The sequence below is a fragment of the Camellia sinensis genome, chromosome 5, assembly GCF_055761805.1.
Source record: "Camellia sinensis isolate YWXY chromosome 5, ASM5576180v1, whole genome shotgun sequence".
NCBI classification, from domain to species: domain Eukaryota; kingdom Viridiplantae; phylum Streptophyta; class Magnoliopsida; order Ericales; family Theaceae; genus Camellia; species Camellia sinensis.
This window is the reverse complement of record NC_138965.1, coordinates 149,877,628-149,899,415: the sequence shown is the minus strand read 5'-3', so window position 1 is coordinate 149,899,415 and position 21,788 is coordinate 149,877,628. Positions and strand designations below refer to the sequence as shown.

The 21,788-nt window shown below is 34.0% G+C and overlaps 1 protein-coding gene across 1 annotated transcript; it reads left to right on the top strand.

Moving 5' to 3' along the window:
* The first annotated feature begins 3,712 nt into the window (after positions 1–3,712).
* LOC114264237 (uncharacterized) lies at positions 3,713–13,536 on the top strand. The gene is made up of 4 exons (XM_028204830.2): positions 3,713–3,907; positions 5,929–6,159; positions 8,657–8,756; positions 12,966–13,536. The coding sequence occupies exons 2-4, from the start codon at positions 5,980–5,982 to the stop codon at positions 13,220–13,222; spliced, it is 537 nt and encodes a 178-aa protein (XP_028060631.2). The 5' UTR covers positions 3,713–3,907; positions 5,929–5,979; the 3' UTR covers positions 13,223–13,536.
* Positions 13,537–21,788: the final 8,252 nt, after the last annotated feature.

The window sequence follows — 21,788 nt, the reverse complement described above, 5'->3', positions numbered from 1 at the left end:
ACTCTCGAAACACGTACACGCATGCATGCAAATCGAGGACCGAACCTAAGGCAATAAATGCCACTCTACCGAAGCATGGCAAGGCATGGAATATGGTATGCAAATATGCAAATCTCAGCGCTGAAATATGATACAAAACAGCCCCGAAACATGGAAACATGGCACCCGATGCATGGAATGAACCCTGAAACTCGAAACTAGGCATATAGAATGACTTACAGCTATACAAAGCATGCATTATTTGATCATGAAGCATGAAGACAGATGCAAGACAGTCCCAAAACATGCATATTTCCAGTTTATAACAAGTCTCAAAAATAATCACAAATAAGGCCAAACTGTATGCAAAAATGGCCCTAAAAGAGAGATTAAACACAAGGGACAGCAGATGGCCCAAAATGGCAAAGAGCCCTTCAACAAAGTTTAATATGGGTTCAAAAAAAGACACTTTACAGTTTACATCAAGCCACGAAAATAATCACAAATAAGGCCAAACTATCATGCAAGAAAAGGCCTAAAAGAGGGGTAAAGAGACAAGTGGTAGCTTCTGTTCTCAAACAGATGAGAGCCCTTCAACAAAGTTGAAGAGGGGCTCAAAAAAAGATACTTCACAGTTTATGGAAAAGCCCAAAACAGCTCACAAATAAGCCTAAAATACTATGCAAAAATTGGCCTAAAAGAGAGATAAAGACGCAAGTGATAGTAGGAGACCTCAAACAGAGAAGAGCCCTCAACAATGTTGAAGAGGGGCTCAAAAAAAAAAACATTTAACAGTTTATGACCAAGTCCGAAACAGCTCACAAACAAGCCTAAAATACTATGCAAAAATTGGCTTAAAAGAGAGATAAAGAGGCAAGTGATAGCTGATGGCCTCAAACAGAGGAGATCCCTTCAACAAAGTTGAAGAGGGGCTCAAAAAAAGATATTTCACAGTTTATGACCAAGTCCGAAAAAGCTCACAAATAAGCCTAAAATATCATGCAAGAAAAAGGCCTAAAAGAGAGTTAAAGAGGCAAGTGATAGTAGAAGACCTCAAACAGTAAGAGATCCTTTATCAAACATGAAAAGAAGCTCAAAAAAAGACTATTTACAGTTTGGGTCGGAGCCCAAAAAAGCTAGCAAGTATGGCTTAGATACAAAGCAAAATAAGGCAAGAAAAGAAGAGAAGAGGACTTACCCTTGAAGACTAATGAACCAGCAGCTCTTGGACTAATTTTCTAAGCCTTTAACCTCATCAAAACAGTCCCAAAGTGCTGGAATGAGGGATGGAGGCCTTGTGCTATGAGGTGTAGGGTAAATGGTGTAGAACTTAAGGGGTTTTGGTGCTTGGAGTAGAGAGAGAGAGAGAGAGATTGAATGCAAGAGCTCCAAACAAGTTTTTGTAACCCTCAAACAAGGAGCTGAGGAGCTGGTTTTATAGAGGAGAGGAGTGGAGAAAAGAAGGGGAAAATCAAATTCAAATTCCCCCCCAAAAGACCTCCCCTCGGATACAGGATCTGGGGGGAAACAGAGGGTACAGCTGTAAGGAACCAGGTGAGAGGGTCATGGCCGGCCAAGTTCAGAAGGTTCAGGGGGCCAGCTGGCCGGCCGGCCACCCCCCATGGCCGGCCGACCAAGGGTCAAAAGGGTCAATGACAATTGCTGGTCGGCCACCTCAAAAAGGTGGCCTTCCATGTGTGCACAACACAACTATGTGGTCAAAACCCAGAAAATGTGAACCAGGAGAGAGAAAAGCCAACTTTTTAGAGGGGTTCAAAAGGGTCAAGCACAATTGCTGGTCGGCCACCAAATATTGGTGGCCTCCTAGGTGTGTACAACACAAATATGGGGTTTAGGGTTCAAGAAAGTGGCCCCGGGGTGGTCAACATTGGCTTGTTAGTGAGGAAAACGGGCGACGGAGAGCGATGAAGAAATAAAGATGGCTTTTCAGAACAATTGCTGGCCTTCCACCCTCCTACAAGCTTCCTAACAATGAAAATAAGGCCTCCACCAAAAATGAACCAAAACGGATGCCAAACGGAGGTTCGGGGACCGAAACGCGCAGTCTGGGGCCCCGAAAATGGGCTGTTAAGCACCGGAGGTGGCATTCAACCACGAAGTTGGTGTCTCGGGCCACAGTGTCCCCCAAAAGGGAGTAAATAAGGTGTGTGCCAAAAACCGGAGCAAACGGAGGTGGTTAGGCGGTCCCGAACCGAGGCACACGGCCGTCGGCTCCGAAAAATCGGAAACCGGGCTCCAAACGGGAAAGATGGCCTACAACCACGAAACGTAGCCTACGGCCACTGAGGGATGATCTACGAGACCTCTCTCTCCCTTCGAGAAGAGAAAACAGAGAAAACAGAGCTTGGTTCGCAAACCGAGGCAAGGCACGAAAGAGTCCGGATGTCCGGAGGCAAGGCTCGCAGCCGAGACTCTAAAACTTCTGAATGAGCACGATATGCAATATCACCAAGCGCTCAACTGGTGACGTCTGAGTCTTAAGGTCGGTCAAAAATGGGGTGTCTACAGCAGGGTGTAAATACATCGTATGTAGAGTCAGTGGCAGAGCCACGTAAGGACCAGAGGGTAAATACATCGTATGTAGAGTCAATGGTGGAGCCACGTAAGGACTGGGGGGTCATGTGCCTCCTTGGATTTTGTATTTTGTATTTTTTTTTCAAATATAAATAAAATATTTTAAGTAAAAAGAATTACAAAAATATTATTAGAGTAAAATGTCAATGACATTTTAAAAATTATAAAAATAATAATGGTTATTTTGATTGAAAATGAAGAGACTATACACCATATTATCTATGAAAATTTTAAATGTAATGGTGATGTCATTATTATTGACATGTAAGGATAAATAATCTCACTATAAATATATTAAATTTATTAGATTGTTAGTTACATTTGACATGTGAGGTTCACTCTCTATGTGTTTATTTACTATTAGTTGGTGATATCGGATACTAATGATGACATGATATTACCATTATATTGAATTTTTAATTAAATTTTGTATAAAAAAAAATTTATCATTATATAATTTATTTTAAGACTCATATCTATATTTTTATATTGTCCATGATGCACTAGTTATAAATAATATTATTTTATTGATATTTCTCGAAATCAATTGTAAAAACTTCGGTGAAATATTTTTGTAAAATTTTTTGATATTGTAATTAATAAGTGTTCCCTAATTTAACTTTCTAACTCCGACGCTCTGTGGTGTGAATGTGAATGGTGCAAGTGTGTGCAATTCCATCTTGTAAAGGCTTTTGGAATGAATTATGAATTTTATAAAAAGATTTGATGAGAATTTTAAATTTATTATTAAAGTGCATCATATTAGATCAAATTTTTTATCAAATTTAATAAAAAAATTTAATGAAGCATTTGAGATTGAGATGCGTTAACCCTTCATTATTATTTTTTAATCTAATTTGATTCAAAATTTGAATAAAAAACTTGACATGATATGAACTATTTCAACTTTCTTCATTAAATTTTGAGCAAATATTTTTAAAAATTTATCCTCTTATTCTAAATTTTTCTTTTCATTAAATTTGAGAGGAAAAAAACTATTTCCAACGCGTCATCATTGTAAATTTTCAATCAATTTTGAATTTGATGAAAAATTATTTATTTATTGATTTGATAAATTTTTAATAAAAGGATTAGGGATAATTTTTGAGTAATTTGTAAAAATAGTTTAGGATTGGAGACAAAGCCCTAGTCTTAACCTTTCCTTGTGAAAACCCGGTCCGAACCCGGTCAGCCCGGCTGAAAACCAAAAAGTCGCCTTTGGTTTTGTTTCGACAAACGGTCGCCAGTGTGCTCGGCTCGTTTCTTCTTCTTGTACGATCATTCCATCGTTTCTCAGGCACAAACCCTAAACTCAAATTTGTCAACCAAACAGGTCAAGATTTAACCTGTCTCTTCTACTATTCTCATCATTTCGTGAAACATCTATAGTTCAAGTAGTTGTATTTGATAATAAAATCATATGTTTTTGTTTGGATTGTACTTCTCATTTCTAGATTCCTAACAATCCCTATCTCTTTCTGTATCAGCTTTGGCCTGTACATATATACATACATATATGTGTTTGTGTATATTAATGTACATTGGATGGCATATGAGAAGGAATTTTTGGTTCTATTTTAGTTTGATTTTTTTTTTTTAAATTATTTATTTTGTGCTCTGTTTGACCAGTAAGAAACAAGGTTTGGATTGAATTGAAGTTTCTTATGTGTTTTCTTGGACCACAATAGAAATTGCCAATACATTTGATATTATTGTTCCATTTATTTTAGTTTATTTTTTGAAGATACAATGTAAAGGTAATATTCCTTAAAACTCCTAATTTTGAAGATTTTGTCTGAAGGAAATATCCCTTAAAACTCTGTAGAAATCAAATATCTCTTGATTTGGGGCATTGGTATATTATAGGATCTAGTGTTCTTTTATGTTTTGGCTCTAGTTTGTTTATGTTTTTTCTTGGATATCCAACCCTGCCTATAAGTGAAAAATTATTGACCAAAGAGAAGCAACTTTAAGGCTGTGTTTGGATCATGATTTGGGTAGGGATTTGGAAAGGGAAAGGGAAAGGGAAAGGGAAAAGGTGGGTGAAATCCATGATTCAAACACTACCTAAAGGGGCAAACTCTGTACACTCAAAGCTAAAAGCTATACATGAAAGGCATGTATATATCTACAATGAATTGTACAAAAGAATTAATATAGAAAAGAGCATTCCTCTCTGAGTCACAAAACACATAAAACCGCTCTTTGCCACACCTTCGTCTGGTACTTCACAGGACAATGTAAGCTCCAAGTAACAACAAAACATTCTCACCAAACAAGGCATAACCCAAACCAAACAAAAAAATCAAGCACAACATATCCCACAACTCACTAGCCACTAGACAATGGAGGAGAAGATGATTCGTAGATTTCCCAGAATGCTTATACATCACCAATGAACAATCACCTTGCGTCTCCTCCTAAGATTGTCTATGGTCAAGTGAAGACACATCAAATCAAACTATCCAAGCAAAAGAGCGTCTATTGGAGGGGCCTGCCTTAATCCTCCAAATAGCTTTCCTATCAGGGAAGGAAGCCTCACCTCCACAATGCTCCTGGTAAAAAGAACGAATGAAGTTTACTCCACTCCTCAATGGCCTCCATGCCAAAGCATCCTGGCCTCCAAGCTAAATCCAAGACCTACCTATCCAACAATCTCAGAAAGCCTCCCTCAAATTGACCTCCCAATCTGTGGAAGTCTTTTGAAACCACAGACTTCACATAATTTTTTGTTAGAGTGATCTCTAATTAATCATCCACAGTTGCAAACACATTGGTAGCTTACTAACACAGATTAGAAATACTTCCCTGAGGGATCCCCGTGACTGCACCATGGATCAAGCCAGAACCTTACCCTCCTCCCATTTCCTATATTGAAAAAGATTGCCCTTTTTTTTAACTCATCCCAAACCCTCAGAATTCATTTCCAATGATCCACCCCATAGGAACCTACAACGCTACCAGGGGACCAATTACCTCCATGCCTTCCATATTTTCCTTCCACCACCTTCTTTCACAATCTGTTGTGGGTGAAGAAAATTTTGTCAAATTTTACCCGCAGTTGATAGTAGGATTGCATATTTTTTTCAGCTAGACTTTTGCAGGACATTTTTTTGGACTGTACGGTTCTTCTTCTTTGTTATTGTGTTTGAAGCTATTCCATATTGTTCTTTTGTTAGTTGTCAATCCTAAAATGACGAATGACTAGAACCAAAAGAACGAAAAGAAAGAGCTTTTCTTTAATTTTGTCGATCCCCATTAATCATACAGCATAAGATCTCTCTCATGCTTCATTGAATTCTTAGTTATTCAATTATGGTTATCGTAGTAAGCATTTGACGTTGTTTGTGACAGTTGCTGAGCTTGGGTTTGTGACACTTTGAGGAAAAAGATACGCAATCATAAATGGATGATATTGATGATAGTATAAAGCCCGAGAGGATAGTTTTTGTGACTGTAGGAACAACTTGTTTTGACGCTCTTGTTAAAGTGGTGGACACTCCGGAAGTTAAACGGGAATTGTTTAACAAAGGGTATACCCAACTTCTTATTCAAATTGGCCGTGGGTCATACATCCCCACCAAGGTATATTTAAGATTTTTCAGGTTTTTCTTTTGATTGGACCCATAGTCCTTGTTGTCCAATATAACAAATTTAAAGTTTTTACTTGTGTTGTGCGTATGTAAGGGTGGGTGGGTATGTGTGTAATGTTGAGTTCCCTATTGTCCACCTTTTTTTATTTATTTTTTATTTTTTATCAAATCCATTGAGGTTTGTGTCCTTGGAAGAAATTTGGGAAGACAATCAAAATATTGCAAGTTGAAGTTCAGAAGTAGCTAGAATGATTTGAAGTTTTCTCGTAAGGACAATATTTGGATACATTAAAAAGTAGAAAGGGTCATCATTAGCAAGGTTTAAAATGTTCCAACATGGTAAAAAGGATTTCATGTTGCTTCTGGATTGATGAATTTGAGATTGATGGATTTGATTTGGTGATTCAAGGATTGCTGCTTAGATTTGGATGCCAAAAGAACCAACAAATTGATTTGAGAACTTTATTTCAGTTGATTTGAAATTGAAAGGTGAAGGGAGTTACTTAAAATCCCATCTTGTGAACAATTCTAGCTGCATAAGCATTCTAGTTGAATATACCTCTCTTTCCTATATTTTTTTTTTCTTCCCTCCTTATCCAATTTCAATTGCCAATTCTTTTAGACATTTGTGAATTTGAACTCTATCCCCTCCATTTAATTCTTTAAATCTAAATTCAATCTTAGATTTTGTTTATAGGTTTCAGTTGCAAGCCTGTAGAATTGAAGTTGTGCCAGTTGATTTAGGATTCGGCTGTAAGAATGAATATAGGATTAGAAAATACTGAAGGCTAAGGGTGCCAAAAATTTGAGTTCTACCTTATGGATTAAAGTCTCACTTTTAGATAAACACAGAAATGCACTAAAGAAAACTTCTAGTAGTAAGTTAAATGGATATACAAGTACCTGTAGACTGAATTTTGGTACTCCTGCTATGTTTGTGTATTCTTGATTTTGAAATTTGACACATTGAATTATGAATTTGATTCAATATCTATGGCTGAACCTGGTTGAGATTATCATGTGCCAAACAGGTTCGTATGCAACTCAAATAATACCAACTTAAAAAATTCGGGGAACTGAGAAAAGTGATCCTAGAAAAAAAAAATTCAATCTTGTATTTGGAGAATAAAAATAAACAAATAATTGAAACTTTATCAGCAAAAATTAATAAATAATTATAGAATAAAATAAAAATTGGAACTTCATCCGTGAAGTGCTTTTTCCTACGGGCCTCTCAAGTCTGCCAGGAAACACTAGTTGTTTAAACTTCACAAGCTGCCCATTGGTTATAGAATCCTCAAACATTTCGTGAGGTGCACATTGCCCCCATTTTAACTTCCATCCTGATAAGTTATTTTGAGTATGAATTAGTGAACTTTCAGGTCTGTGCCTACGTTGATGTGGGACTGGGACAAATGTAAACTCAAGATAGTTTGCTGGATCAGTGTTATCCAACATTTGGCAGCATTGTTCAGCTTGCTATGTTATTTAGCATCTAGTTTTGCTCCCACTTCTTGAAATAAAAAGTTATATCCTATCATATGCTTAATATTTTATGTGGTTCAAGTCAAGTACTTGTGACATTTCATCATTTCCAAAATTCAGTAACCAACAACATAAACAGTGCTAATTATCAAACCTTGATGTAAACCTACTATAAATGTAAACAGTGCTAATTATCACAGCTTGATGTAAACTTATCTCCACTTCAGTTGCTCGCAAACTATCATAGCTCCATTGTTTTGTTCTTGCTAAATCAATGTCTTACTGTTTTCCCTTCTTCTGTTTTTATTTTTATTTTTCATTAGAGAGAGAGAGAGAGAGATTCAAAAGTTGTGACTATTTTTGTTTCAGTTGTTGAGTTTTTCTTCACCTTTTTTGATAGTAGAGTTTAAATGCATCTTCTCGATTTCTTTCTTGTATGACTTTAACAATTCAACAATATTCTAGGCAAGGATCTAACAAAGACTTACATGAGTGTTATCTCATTTCCACTTCAAGGAGGAAAAATCTCCATTTTGACACTCATAATTTTTGGACCTTATAATTGTTGTACTCTTTGTTTGTTTCAGTTATTTGAGTTTCGAGTGATGACTCAAATTGAAGTTTTCAGAAATTTTTACCTCAAGACTCAAGTCCATGTTTCGTTTTCCTAGGGGAGTGAAAGGAAGGGGGAAATGGAAACTGTGCTCTTTTAAAATTTTTATTTTGTTATTGTTAAAGGCATTCTTACCATTGATGATAGCTTTTGTGATAATTTTTATTTGATAATAGCTGTTATGAATATTGGAATAGATCCTTGATCTTTTGCATCTGCTAAAAAGCTTATTTATTGTACATTAGAGAATGTTATTTTGTAGAGTGGCCTTTTAATTCATTAGATACTTAAGAACTTAAAAGGGTATTTTCTTTCAATTTCAAAGAAATTTCTTTTATTTTGTAAGTTCTCTAATATAATCATTTTTAACACACATTTCTTATCAAAACAGTCTAGTGGAGAAGGTGTCTGCCTGGCTGTAGACTACTTCACATTTTCATCTAGCATTGCTGACAATTTGAGATCGGCATCTCTTGTTATCAGTCATGCAGGTACGTACAATATTTGGTTAAAGTTCTTAGATTAAATGATTTTGACCGTTTGAAAGTTTTATTGACAAATGAACTTGTTTATTCACCCAAAAAAGAGTACATAAAGAACATATTTAACAGCATTGGGTTCAAAAGTTTGTACATTGTTTCCTTGAAACTTCAAATGAATGTTGATTCTTGATTATTGATCTCACTTCCATGAAAAAATGCTCGAGGATCAAAATTTTATTTTAGCATCATTTCGGTCAGCTCGGAATCAGAAGGATTTTTGTAACATAAGGGAAACACGGGAAGGAAAAATGGAAAAGTATGCAAATATCTGGATACATAATTAAATAGATTGAAAGAGTAAATTATCTTATAAGAGATTCTGTATTCTGTTGATGCAACTTATTGTATTGATTTATTTTAGTGCATGTGGCTATACTTGTAGCCTTTTGTTGACCATGCAAGATCTGAACTTTTCTAGCTATAAAACGTAAAGGATCTTATGCAACCATCATGATTCATGCCCACCATAGGAAACATGTGATATTTTCCCCTTCTGTAAATTTGTTACTGATTAAAAGCTTTTTGTATGTGATAAAATTCTGTGAAGTCTTCTATCATATTATGCCTTGTAATCCCTGCTGGAAAATCAATGTCAGACCTTCTCAAGAAATACTTGTTTTAGAAAGAGCACACACAAGAGGCTACAAGGCTCCATAAGTAAAACTGGGTTTATCAGTGGGTGATTTCATGGTAGAGTTAATAATGCACAAAAACCAGAAGGGAAAAACAATGAATTAAACATGCATTCCACTGGTTTAGAGATTCACTCTATTTGGTTTCAGTTTTCAAAATTCACTTTTTAGAAAATTCTACTTTTTCGTTTTCCGTGTTTTTTTTGTTTTCACGGAATTTTTTTAATATTTTAAGCAATTTTTTAAAATTTTTTTTAGACACACCTAACATAAATACACTTAAAAAGTATAATATTTGTGAAAAAAATCTTTAAAAAATTCACTAAATATCAAAAATATAAAAAAAAATACGAAAATTCAGTACTTTTTTTTTTTTTTTTTTTTTTTTTTGTATTTTTGTATTTTTGTGTATTTATTACCAAACCAAATCAAACCAAGCCTTAAGTCCCATCAAATGGGATCGGCTACATAAATCCTTCTCCTCCACGCGGCTTTATCAAAGGCCATTTCGTTAGTCAAATTAAGTACATCCATATCTTTATTTACAACGCTAGCCAACGTTAATCTAGGCTTACCCGGTCCTTAACACTTCCATCTACCGCCACTGCATCACATCTCTTCATTATTGTCTCTGTTGGTCTCCGTTGAATATGACCAAATCATCTTAATTGATTCTTTCTCAACTTATCTTCTGTCGGTGCTACTCCTACCTATGCCTGAATACACTAATTCCTGAAACTATCTTGTCTAGTCTTGCCACACATCCACCTTAGCATCCTCATCTCAGCAACACTCATCTATCTATATGTTTCTTGGTTGCCCAATACTCCGTCCCATACAACATTGCTGGTCTAATAGCCGTTCTATAGAACTTACCTTTTGGTTTGGTGGGTATTTGTTTATCGCATAGTACCCCAAACGCACTTCTCCACTTAAACCATCCCACCTTAATCCTATGGGCTACATCCGTATCAATCTCCCCTGCCGTTGTGATAATCGACCCTAAATAACAAAAATGTTCACTCTTAGGCAGTTCTTGGTTCTCAATTTTCACTTCTCTTCTCTTCTGCTTTCATTATTACTGTTACTAAATTTACACTCTATGCATTCTGTCTTAGTTTTGCTTATCCAGAATTCTTTAGATTCAAGTGGTTTTCTCCAAATCTCCAACTTTGTGTTAACTCCTCTAATCTCATCCACTAACACGATATCATCTGCAAAAAGCATACACCATGGCACGTTATCCTGATATTTCTCGCCAAATCATCCATAACTAAAGCAAAAAGATAAGGGCTTAAGGTAGACCTTTGGTGTAACTCTACAGTGATAGAAAATTCATTTGTCTCTCCAGTAGGTGATCTAATAGTGGTCACCACCCCTTTATACATGTCCCTAATCACATCAGTATAACCTTTTGTCACCCCTTTCTTCTCTAACACCTACCATATTATATTCCGAGGCACTGTATCATATGCTTTCTCCAGGTCAATAAACACCGTATGAATGTTTCTTTTCTTTTCCCTACACTTTTCTATTACTCTTCTCAAAAGATAGATTGCTTCCATTGTTGACTTGTCAGGCATAAATCCAAATTGATTCTCTAACACATCTGTTATATCTTACAATCGGCGTTTCATCACCCTCTCCCTCACTTTTATTATGTGACACATTAGCTTGATTCCTCTATAGTTGTTGCAATTCTAGACATCTCCTTTATTCTTATAGATTGGCACTAAAATACTCTTCCTCCACTCATCTGGCATGTTCCTAGTCAACAAAATTTTGCTAAACAATCTAGTCAACCAAGCAATCCCCTTTTTACCCAAACACTTCCAAGCTTCAATAGGATATCATCGGGTCTCAAAGCCTTATTTGATTTCATCTTCTTAAGTGCAATCTCCTCTTCAATGTTCCTAATCCTGCGATAGAACCTATAGTCTTCGTTTATTGTATTACTGGCTATTTCTTCCCCTATTGACATATCTCCATGTTCCTCATTTAATAGTTTCTTAAAATAGTTCTTCCATATCTTCTTAACCTCTTCATTCTTCACCAATACCCTAGAATCCTCACTCTTGATGCACTTAACTTGATTAAAATCTCTTGTTTTCCTCTCCTGTATCTTAACAAGTTTGTATACCCTCTTCTCTTCCTCCTTACTATCTAGTCTAGTGTATAGGTCATCATACGCTTTCAACGTAGCCTCTCTCACTACTTTCTTGACCGCCTTATTAGCCAATCTATAACTCTTAACGTTTTCCTCAGTTCTATCCTTCTACCACATTTTAAAGCACTCTTTTTTTGTCTTAACTAACGCTTGAACCACTTCCCTCCACCACCAAGTTTCCCTAGAGCAGGGTCTCGATCCTTTCGACTCTCTAAGCACTTCCCTTGAGATTCTCCTCATACAATTGGCCATCGAGTTTCACATAGTGTTAGCATCATCTTCCAAGTCCCAAGTACCTTCCTTATTCATTCTATTCTTAAATATTTTTAGATTATCCCCTTTTAGGTCCTATCATCTCGTCCTACGCCCACCAATCTTCCTACCTTGGTATTGCCCTTTAAAACATAAATCTAGTACCACAATCTTATGTTGAGAGGCCAGACTCTCTCTAGGAATCACCTTACAATCACTGTATTTTAGGCGGTCCACTTTTCTCACTAAAAAGTAACCTATTTGGTTCTTAACTGACCCACTCTCAAAGGTTATCAATCCTTCCTCTTCTTATACATAGTATTGGCCACTACCAAGTCAGAAGCGAACGCAAAATCTAAGGTACTCTCTCCAGCCTCATTTCTATTACCAAAACTGTATCCACCATGTACCATTTCATAACCTAGTTTATCTATACCTACATGGCCATTGAAATCTCCACTTACAACTAGGTTCTCTCCTACGGGTATCTTTTGTAAGATCTCATCCATTCGCTCCCAGAAATCCCTTTTAGTCTGATCATCTAATCCTACTTAAGGGGCATATGCACTAATAACGTTCACTATATTCCCTCCAATAACTAGTTAATCCTATCCATTTTCCTAGTGGACCGCTACTACTTGAGGGGCGTATGCCTTATTTATTAATTTTTTAAATATTTTTTCATAAATATTTTACTATTTAGATACATCTAAGTAAGGTGCATCTAAAAAAGTAAAAAAAAAATTGCTTAAAATTTTAAAAATACTCACTAAAAACAAAAAAACACGAAAAACAAAAAATTCAATTTTCAGAAATCTGAATTCAGAAAACTGAAACCAAACACACTTGTGTCTTTGTTTTCTGTTTTCGTTTTTAGGTTTGGCGTAATGTTTTCAAAAACAAATTTTGAGTGTTATGAAACGGCTCACTTTTTTGAAAAAAAGAACAAAAAAAAAGAAGTTATTTTCGGTTTTTCCAAAAAAAAATTCACACAAAAATGAATAGAATGAAGTTCGTTGGACCCTGAGTTAAGTTTAATATCTTCTAAGTTTGAACACATGCATTTTGATCCTGATGTCTTTGAGACTGAATTTAATTTTGGTGCAGGTTCGGGAAGCATATTTGAGACACTGCAACTGTGCAAGCTGTTAATTGTGGTGGTGAATGAGGATTTGATGGACAATCACCAAAGTGAGTTAGCGGAAGAACTAGCAGAGAGGAAGCATTTGTTTTGTGCTTCCCCTCAAACACTTTTACACACTATCAAAGCTCTGAGTTTAGACACTCTCGCTCCATATCATCCAGGAGATGCCAGACCAGTCGCCAAACTCATGAACCGGTTTCTCGGTTTTCTGGAGGACTGATCAAGCTACAGAATTGAGTTACATGTGGGGAAATATTCAACTCTTGCATTTCCCCACTGCATGTACTGATGAGGTATGAGCTTTCTTGAGGGTGTGTTCTGGAAGTGTTTTATAACATGAATCCAAAAAGATGATTGTTAGAAGCACACTATTCATGATTCGATTTCTATGATTCGATAGGAGTTTCAACCAAAACAATTCAAATTGTGCTGTTGAATCGGAAATTGAGTGAATCGCACAATTCAATTTACGATTCACTACGATTCAATTCTATTTTCGATTTATAATGCATGAAATGATGTTATTTTTGCTTCTATCGATTAGTAAAAAAGAGATCAATTAGTTATATTCATATACGATGTTTTATGTATATATACACATAATTTAGTTATATTGATATTTACTTTATTTTAAATATTATGTGTTATTTTATGTATATATGTAAAATTATCAATTATGTTAAATAAAATGAATATTACGATTTATGATTTACTATTTTAGCAAAATGATTCACAGTTTGATTCATGATTTGATAATTGATGTCCAAAAATACCATTTCCTTCCCTCTTGTTTGAAACCAAAATAAAGGGTGAGAAATAAAATTCTCTTGAAAGTTGAATTATAGGTACATGGTTAGTTGGGTTGTTGATATAGATTGATTTGATAAATCATTCAACAATCAATGTAACATGAGAGTATTTGAATAGGTAGTTGGGTAATCACATGCTACTAGATTTGGAGGCCATGAAGATATTGATATCATGTACCCCTGTATAGAGGTTTCCAACATGTGACTGCTACTGTAACTTTCAACTGTCTGGGCTTTTGCCCTACTTTGTATTTACTTCATGTGCACGCCCAAACACAACCCATCTGTCCCAACCAAGTACTGTTTAAAGTCACATGAACTTTGTGACTTACTACTGTTGCCTCTCCTTCACGGCTTAGTTATTCAATAGTCCCCAAAGCACAATCTCAGCAAGTTGATATGGGTTTTCAGACTAGAAGAGCAGTAGTCATTAAACAGGTGGAGTTGACTTGACCTGCCTTGGTTGATTGGGTCATTCATCTCTTTTGCATGGCCTCAAAGCACGTGTATTAGTGCACCCAAACCAATAAGAGTAGTATTCACAAGATGGGTGGAGTCGACTTGACTCACTTTAGTCAATTGGGTGAGAGTTGAGGTCGGCTCCTTCCATTCTTTTTGTACAACCTTGGCGCTCCCATACTAGTAAGAGTAGTGTAGTGACAGGATGGATGGAGCCGACTTGACCTACCTTGGTAGATTGGGTGAGAGATAAGATCCGTTCTATTCATCCCTTTTGCAGAGTCTCAAGCACGTATATCTATGCTCTCGTACCAATAAGAACAGTAGTCACAAGATGGGTTGATTGATTGAGAGATGAGGTATACCCCAATTTATTCCTTTTGCACGGTCTCATTGATCAGGAGTGCATGGAACAATTTTCCCTCTCACAGGATAAGACTTTGGCGTGTGACATACAGTTAGAGATTGATAGATCTGGACTCACATTGATGGTGTTTTTTAGTAGGGAGGTCCAGGCAATGTCACTCTCAACTCACAGTTGTGAACTGTACATCTCCTTTTTCATTATTGTTCATTGTAGCTAATGATGGTTTATTGAGAGCTTTGTTTCTCATTATGGGAATCAACATAATTAATCCACCGGACTATGGTTGAGGATAGATTGATGATTGCTGCTTAATCATTATTATGTTAAGCATTAATTTCCGGCCTATAGATTGTATTCTGGTGATAGAGAAAACTATGGTTGTGAATCGGGATGACAACAATCACTTGGTTAGTTCAGTGATCAAAATCTTGTATCTCATTAAGAGGTCACGAGGATTTCTTTTCTTTTCCAATGTATTGGGAAAAAAAATAGGGATGTCAATATGACAGGGTTTGAGTCAGGAGACTTTTACCACACCTAATGTGCCTCGCATTAGTGTAACTCCAACTTTACTTGGCCCGGCTAGTTTAGTTTTACGACTACTGTTTTTAGAATTGAACTTTAAAAATGTGGTTGGATTTGACATACTTGGCCTTCGTTTGGGATGTGAGTTGGTTTTTAAAATTTTTGATTATTTTAATCTGAGTTAAAAAGTTTCGTTTGGGATGAATTTTTTGATTTTTTTGACTTTTGTAAAAAAAAAAATTGAAATGATTATGATTTAAATGCAATATTTTTTTTATTAATTTTTTAATTTATTTTATCTTTTTATCATTAAAATAGCTAAAAAAAAAAAAAATTATCCCAAACATATTCTTTTTATCTCTGATTAAAATTCTTTTTTCAATTGGTTGGACCACTTTATTAGTTTCCTCGAAATTTAAGGCACCCATTTGACTTTTCATACCCATTATTTAATGAGGGTTGGTTTGAGATATGCGTTGATGTTTTAATTTTTTGATTATTTTAATTTGGGATTAAAAAATTTTATTTGAGATAAGTTTTTTGATTTTTTTAATTTTTGTGAAAGAAAAAATAAAATGATTATAATTTCGATGTGATATTTTGTTTTATTGGGTTAAAAATTTTATTTTTATGTTTGGCAATAGATTTTTGGCTAAAAAAACATAAAAGATAAAATTGTCTACATAAGTTAATAAGATAAAATGTCACATCTAAGCAATAATTATTATATTTTTTTCTCACAAAAAAAAAAATTAAAAATAAAAACCAAACGAGATCAAAAAAGTTAGGTTAAAATAGTCAAAAATTCAAAAATTTAAGCTATTTTAGCTCTTTTCACACGAAACTTTTGTCATTCTAGGACTATTTTAACTAAAAAATCTCATTTTAACTTATGCTAAATAAATATGTATGTTAAGATCAGAAATTTTTTTGACTGAGATATGAAGTGGGCCTAGGACTCACTTTTTATTTTTATTTTTGTTTTATTTTATTTTTATTACTTCATTCGTTTTAAAATATTAATTTCTTATTTTATTTTTTATTATCGCAAAATATTTGTCCATTTTCAAAAATTAAGTACAAAAGTAATATAAATTTTCTATTTTGTCCTTCTTTTAAATTTGTTAACAACATAAAAAGTATAATTATGACATTGATATTCCTCAAAAAAATGTACTATCAAAGGATAGTTTTGGAAAATTAATTTTTTTAAAATGTACTAATTGTACTATTAAAAAAAGTTAAATTTTTTAGAAGGGGCCATTATTTTGGGACAGAAGGAGTATATATAAATTTTATATGTACTTATATTTTTTTATTGGATTCTCACTAATAAAAGGATTATGCTAATAAGTAAGTGGATAAATTAGATTGATCCTTGAAAAGAGTACTAAGGGTTTGATTGGAAAGTGGCTTGGTTTTTTGGTTTTTTAGCTTAGGGATAAAAAGTTTCGTTTAAGATGAGTTTTTTTGATTTTTTGTAAGAGAAATAATATAATGATTATGGGTTATATGTGATGTTTTATCTTATTGAGCTAAAAAGCTTATTTTTTCTTTTTGTGACTAAAATAACCCTAAACCCACCCAATCCATTCTTCCCAAACGAAACCTAAGTCTTAGAATTAAGTTTGGCATTATTATATTGACTCCCTTTGTATCAAAAGTTTGCTAGTCGTATAAATAAAAAAATAATATTATCATCTCTTTTACATTGAAATGCATATTTTATCTGGTTTATCTTTGTATTTTCATATAATTGGCATTAGTTTTGATTTTTTTAACTTTATTAAAAGGAGATCAGTATAATTATGTTAAAATTATAAAATTTATTGTATTCTCTTTAAATTTCAAGAGAGGATAATGTAATTTACCCCAAGTAATTCTCGGACAAAAAAAAAAAAAAAAAATTACCAGAGCTTTTTTTGGCTATTTTAAAACACTTTTCATGAATTTCAGAAATTCTTTAAGCTTTTTGCCTTTTTTCAAAATATTTTCTATTTTAATCCCAATATTAACTAGTTTCTGGGAGGCACTGGTTAGCATTTGTTATTAATAAAAGCTTATAATTTGATTGAATTAAAAGTAGGTTAATGTTAAGGATACTAAATTTTCAATCAAACAAATGATTAAATTTGGGTGCGATATGGGATCCGCAATTTTGTAAACACCCACACCTATATAAAATATTTAATTATTTATTTAATAAAAAATTTAAGACGTATAACATTTTTTTTAAAAGTCAGATGTAACACTGTCCTATGGGCAATCATTAAGAGGAAAGTAATGCCATTTACGAAAAAAATAAAAAAATTAAGAGGAAAGTAATGTCAAAATCTCCCAAAATTTTAATGCACATTGTATACACTTTTATATATATTTATATATTATATACATATTTATAGAATTATATCTATATATATATATATATATATATGGAGACTAACGATGAACCATTAAGGATTCGTTTAAGATGTGGGTTGATTTTTAGTTATTTTAGTCTGGGATTAAAAAGTCTCGTTTGTGATAGATTTTTTGAATTTTTTTATTTTTGTAAGAGAAAAAAATAAAATAATTATAATTTGAATGTGATTTTTGTCTTATTAGATTAAAAAGTTTATTTTATCTTTTTGTAATTAAAATAGTCAAAAAAATAAAAAAATTTGACATGCCAAACAAATGCTAAATGGGCATTAATGCTTGTTTTGAGTCAAATTGTAATTTCATCACTCACTCAAACAAAAATATTATTAAAACTAAAATTTTTATAATTTTGTTTCTTATGAATGTGTTAGGTAATAATTGTTTTTTTTAATATTGAAACATGACTCATTTCAATGATATGAGTGATGTCACATCAATAATAAGAAAATATTATAAGATTTAAAAAATAGCTTTCCTCTAGTGTGGTTGGATTGACGAGCAACGTTAGTGTGTGTCACCTCGTTAATTTTTTTTATTTTTTATTTTGTTGTAAATCAATAATTTAGTTTTTTCTATCCATTAACTCAATGAATATTGGGTCACATTTTTTTGTCTAATCTAAAATTGAGTTTGTAAAGTAAAATGCCGCTGTAATAACTAGAAAGAAACTCAATTCTAAGAGTTATTAGATTACATAAGATTACTTCATTCACTCAATAAAAGTCAAATAACTAACAATCTAATTGGCTGAAAATTCCATAAACAGAAAGATGGTACAATTTTTTAAACATCCGAATGTTCATTGCTAGATAGTTCCAAAAACAAAAACAAAAAAAAAAAAAAGGAGAAGAAAAGAAAGAATATTCATTGCTAGCAATTATTGGTGTGTAGATACCAAATGGTGCAAAAGCTTCCAATTTTTTGTGCTAGAATGATACAGAATGTACATCATATACTACAAAAGAAGGGACACAAAACAGAAAGTACATGTGATCCTTTACTCACAAGAAAGAGAGAAGAAAAAGATGCAATCATGTGGCCACAGGGCAATCCAAGGGAGTGTAAATTATTATTATTTTTTATATTTTAGAATTTAAGAAACAAAATTACTTCATAGCTCGAAATTTTGGAGGGTCGAGTGGCCCGAGTGCCAAAACGACGTCGTTTTGGCTAATTTCCTCCCCCCTCTCTTTACTCTTTGAAATAGAGAGGCAAGAGAAGAAAGGGAGGGGAACAGAGAGAAGAGGGAGAAAGAGAGAAGAAGAAAAGAAGAGAGGGGAAGCAGAGATATATATATATATATATATATATAGATCTATGTATGTATACACACAAAGGAGGGTCGTGATAGGCGATGGTGATGGCGGCACTAGTAGGTGGAGGGATTTGCGACGGTAATGGTGATGGGCGATGGTGATGGCGGCGCCGATGGGTAGAGGGTTTGCGACAGTGATGGCTCTCTCTCTCTCTCTGTGTTCCCTCTTCTTCTCTCTCTCTCTCTCTCTCTCTCTGTGTTCCCCCTTTTCTCTCTCTATGTTCCCCCTCCCTCTTCTCTCTTTTCTCTTTCTCTCTTATTCCTCCTCTCATTTTCTCCTTCTTCTTTCTATTTCAAAGAGAGAACAAATAGAAAAGTCGGGAAGGAAGAAGGGGGGAAAAAGGGTGCCAAAACAAAAGAAGGGAAAAAAAAAAGGTGCCAAAACAACGTCGTTTTGACACCTCGAGTCATTTGAACCACAAGTTATTCAAGCTACCTAGTGGGATTGTTTAAGAAGATGTGTCAAACTGCTATATGTAATTTCTATTTATAGGTTATGGAATAAAAATAGTTTAAATAAATCAATTATTTAAAAATTAATAAAAAAAAAGTGTTTTTAAATTATGCTTTTTGATCATCCACTTTTGACTTAAGAAAAAAATGCACGATCAATCTCAATGCAAGTATGAAGTCAATGGCCCCGTTTGGTAGAGTTGTGGGAAAGTGATTATAACTTATAGCCTAACAGCTTATAACTGTGAACATAAACTAATTTTTGACTTATAAATTAAGCTTCTCCTTCCCCACTCAAAGAATAAGTTGATTTTTTACTTATAAAAAGCTATAAGCTGTATTATTAAGCTGAACCAAACATATCAAAATAGCTTAAATTAAGTTAAAAGTTGAAATAAGCTGGAAATAAACCCTACCAAACAGGGTGGGAAGGGGGCAATGGCCTCTTTTAGTTTTTTTAAAATTCTTTTATTATTTCTTTAATTGATAAATATTTTTATTATAATAGGACTTTGAGTTTTGAATATTTTTTTATTGTCCCTTTATTTCATGGCTATTTTTCAACCATGTTAATGCATGATCGGAACTATTTCAAATATTACACAATACCATTAATTCTATTGATCATAGTAGATTTTTGGGAAATTACAAAAAAAACTCCAAGGTTTCGCGTGTTTTTCAAATTAAACTCCATAGTTTCAATTTTGACAAATTAAACCCTGTAGTTTTTTCCGTGTTTCAATGTGAACCCTCCGTTTATATCCGCCTGATTGAACTAATGGAATCTGGGCAAAATTCTCAGATTCAAGCACATATGTTCAAACACTTGTATCTCCCTCGTTGTAACTTCGTTTCGGCTTATTTTTGCGTCATTGGATTAACCTTATTGCCTAGTTTTCATTTCATCCCTCATACGCCTTATTCCACCTCTTTTTGTGTGCCATTGGAACTCCGAAAGTTGAAAAAAAAATAAGAATTTTCTCTCTTAGGAAAATTTTTGAATTTAAACACACATGTTCAAACACTTGTATTTCCTTCATCGTAACTCCGTTTTGCCTCATTTTTGCGTCTTTGGATTCACCTCACGGCCTAATTTTCATTCCACCCCTCATACTATCGGAGCTCTGAAAATTGGTCAAAAATAAGATTGATTTTTTTTTCTTTCTTCCTTCGTCTATCTTATATCTCCATACTTCTTCATTCCTCCTTCCTTTCCACAATTATTCTCTCTTCTCATTTTCCTTCATGCCCCTTCTCCTACTCTTATGTTTCTTTCTGTTCTTGTAAGTCATACATTCATACTCGACAACACTGTTATCGTCGGAGGATCGGTGGCTACCACGAGCTCGGTGGAAGGGCCATAAAGGAAAAGGAAAAAAGAGTATAATTGTGGAAAGAAAGTAGGAAGGAAGAAACATGAAGATAGAAAATAGAGGAGGGAAAGGGAAACAAAAAAAAAAAAAAAAATAGAAGAAAATTTTTACTTTTTTGCCAACTTTTGGAACTTTCACGGCATACAAAAGGAGGTGGAATAAGGCGCATGAGGGCTGAAATGAAAACTAAGCCATGAGGTGAATCCAACGAAGCAAAAATGAGGCAAAACAGAGTTACGATGAGGAAGATACAAGTGCTTGAATATGTGAGTTTGAATATGAAAAATTTGCCCAAAGAAAGAAAAATCTTATTTTTAGCCAACTTTCGGAGCTCCAACAGTATGCAAAAGAGGTGGAACAAGGCTTATAAGGGGTGGAATGAAAACTAGGTCATGAGGTGAATCCACAGACGCAAAAATGAAGCAAAACGGAGTTACGACGAAGGAGATACAAGTGCTTGAACATGTGTATTTAAATCTGAAAATTTTCCTAAGAGAGAAAAATCTTATTTTTTTCAAATTTTCGGAGTTCCAATGACATACAAAAAGAGTGGAACAAGGCGTATGAGCAATGGAATGAAAACTAGGCAATGACGCAAAAATGAGGCGAATCTAATGACGCAAAAATGAGGCGAAACAGAGTTACGACGAGAGAGTTACAAGTGTTTGAACATGTGTGCTTGAATCTGAGAATTTTGTCCAGATTCCATTAGTTCTATCAAATGGATATAGACGGAGGGTTTACATTGAAACACGGAAGAAACTCCAAGGTTTAATTTGTCAAAATTAAAATTATGGGGTTTAATTTGAAAAACACGCGAAACCCTGAGATTTTTTTGTAATTTTCTCTTGATTTTTTTATTTATATAGATCATATCAATCAATAAAATTATACACTAAAATCCTAATTGTATAGAATAATTGAGATAAGTATTAAGAAATCATAGAAATAAATCTATATTTTTTTTTTGGTTGCTATATTTACCTTGGCTCTTTTAAACAAATTTTTTACTCTCATTTATAAATAAAATCTAAATCATTTATTTATTTGTGTGGGCTACATAG

Excerpts from the sequence above, each read along its gene's own strand:
- LOC114264237 (XM_028204830.2), top strand. The coding sequence starts at position 5,980 with ATGGATGATATTGATGATAGTATAAAGCCCGAGAGGATAGTTTTTGTG. Across the intron at positions 6,160-8,656 it reads GGTCATACATCCCCACCAAG|TCTAGTGGAGAAGGTGTCTG; the intron begins GTATATTTAAGA and ends TTATCAAAACAG. Across the intron at positions 8,757-12,965 it reads TCTTGTTATCAGTCATGCAG|GTTCGGGAAGCATATTTGAG; the intron begins GTACGTACAATA and ends ATTTTGGTGCAG.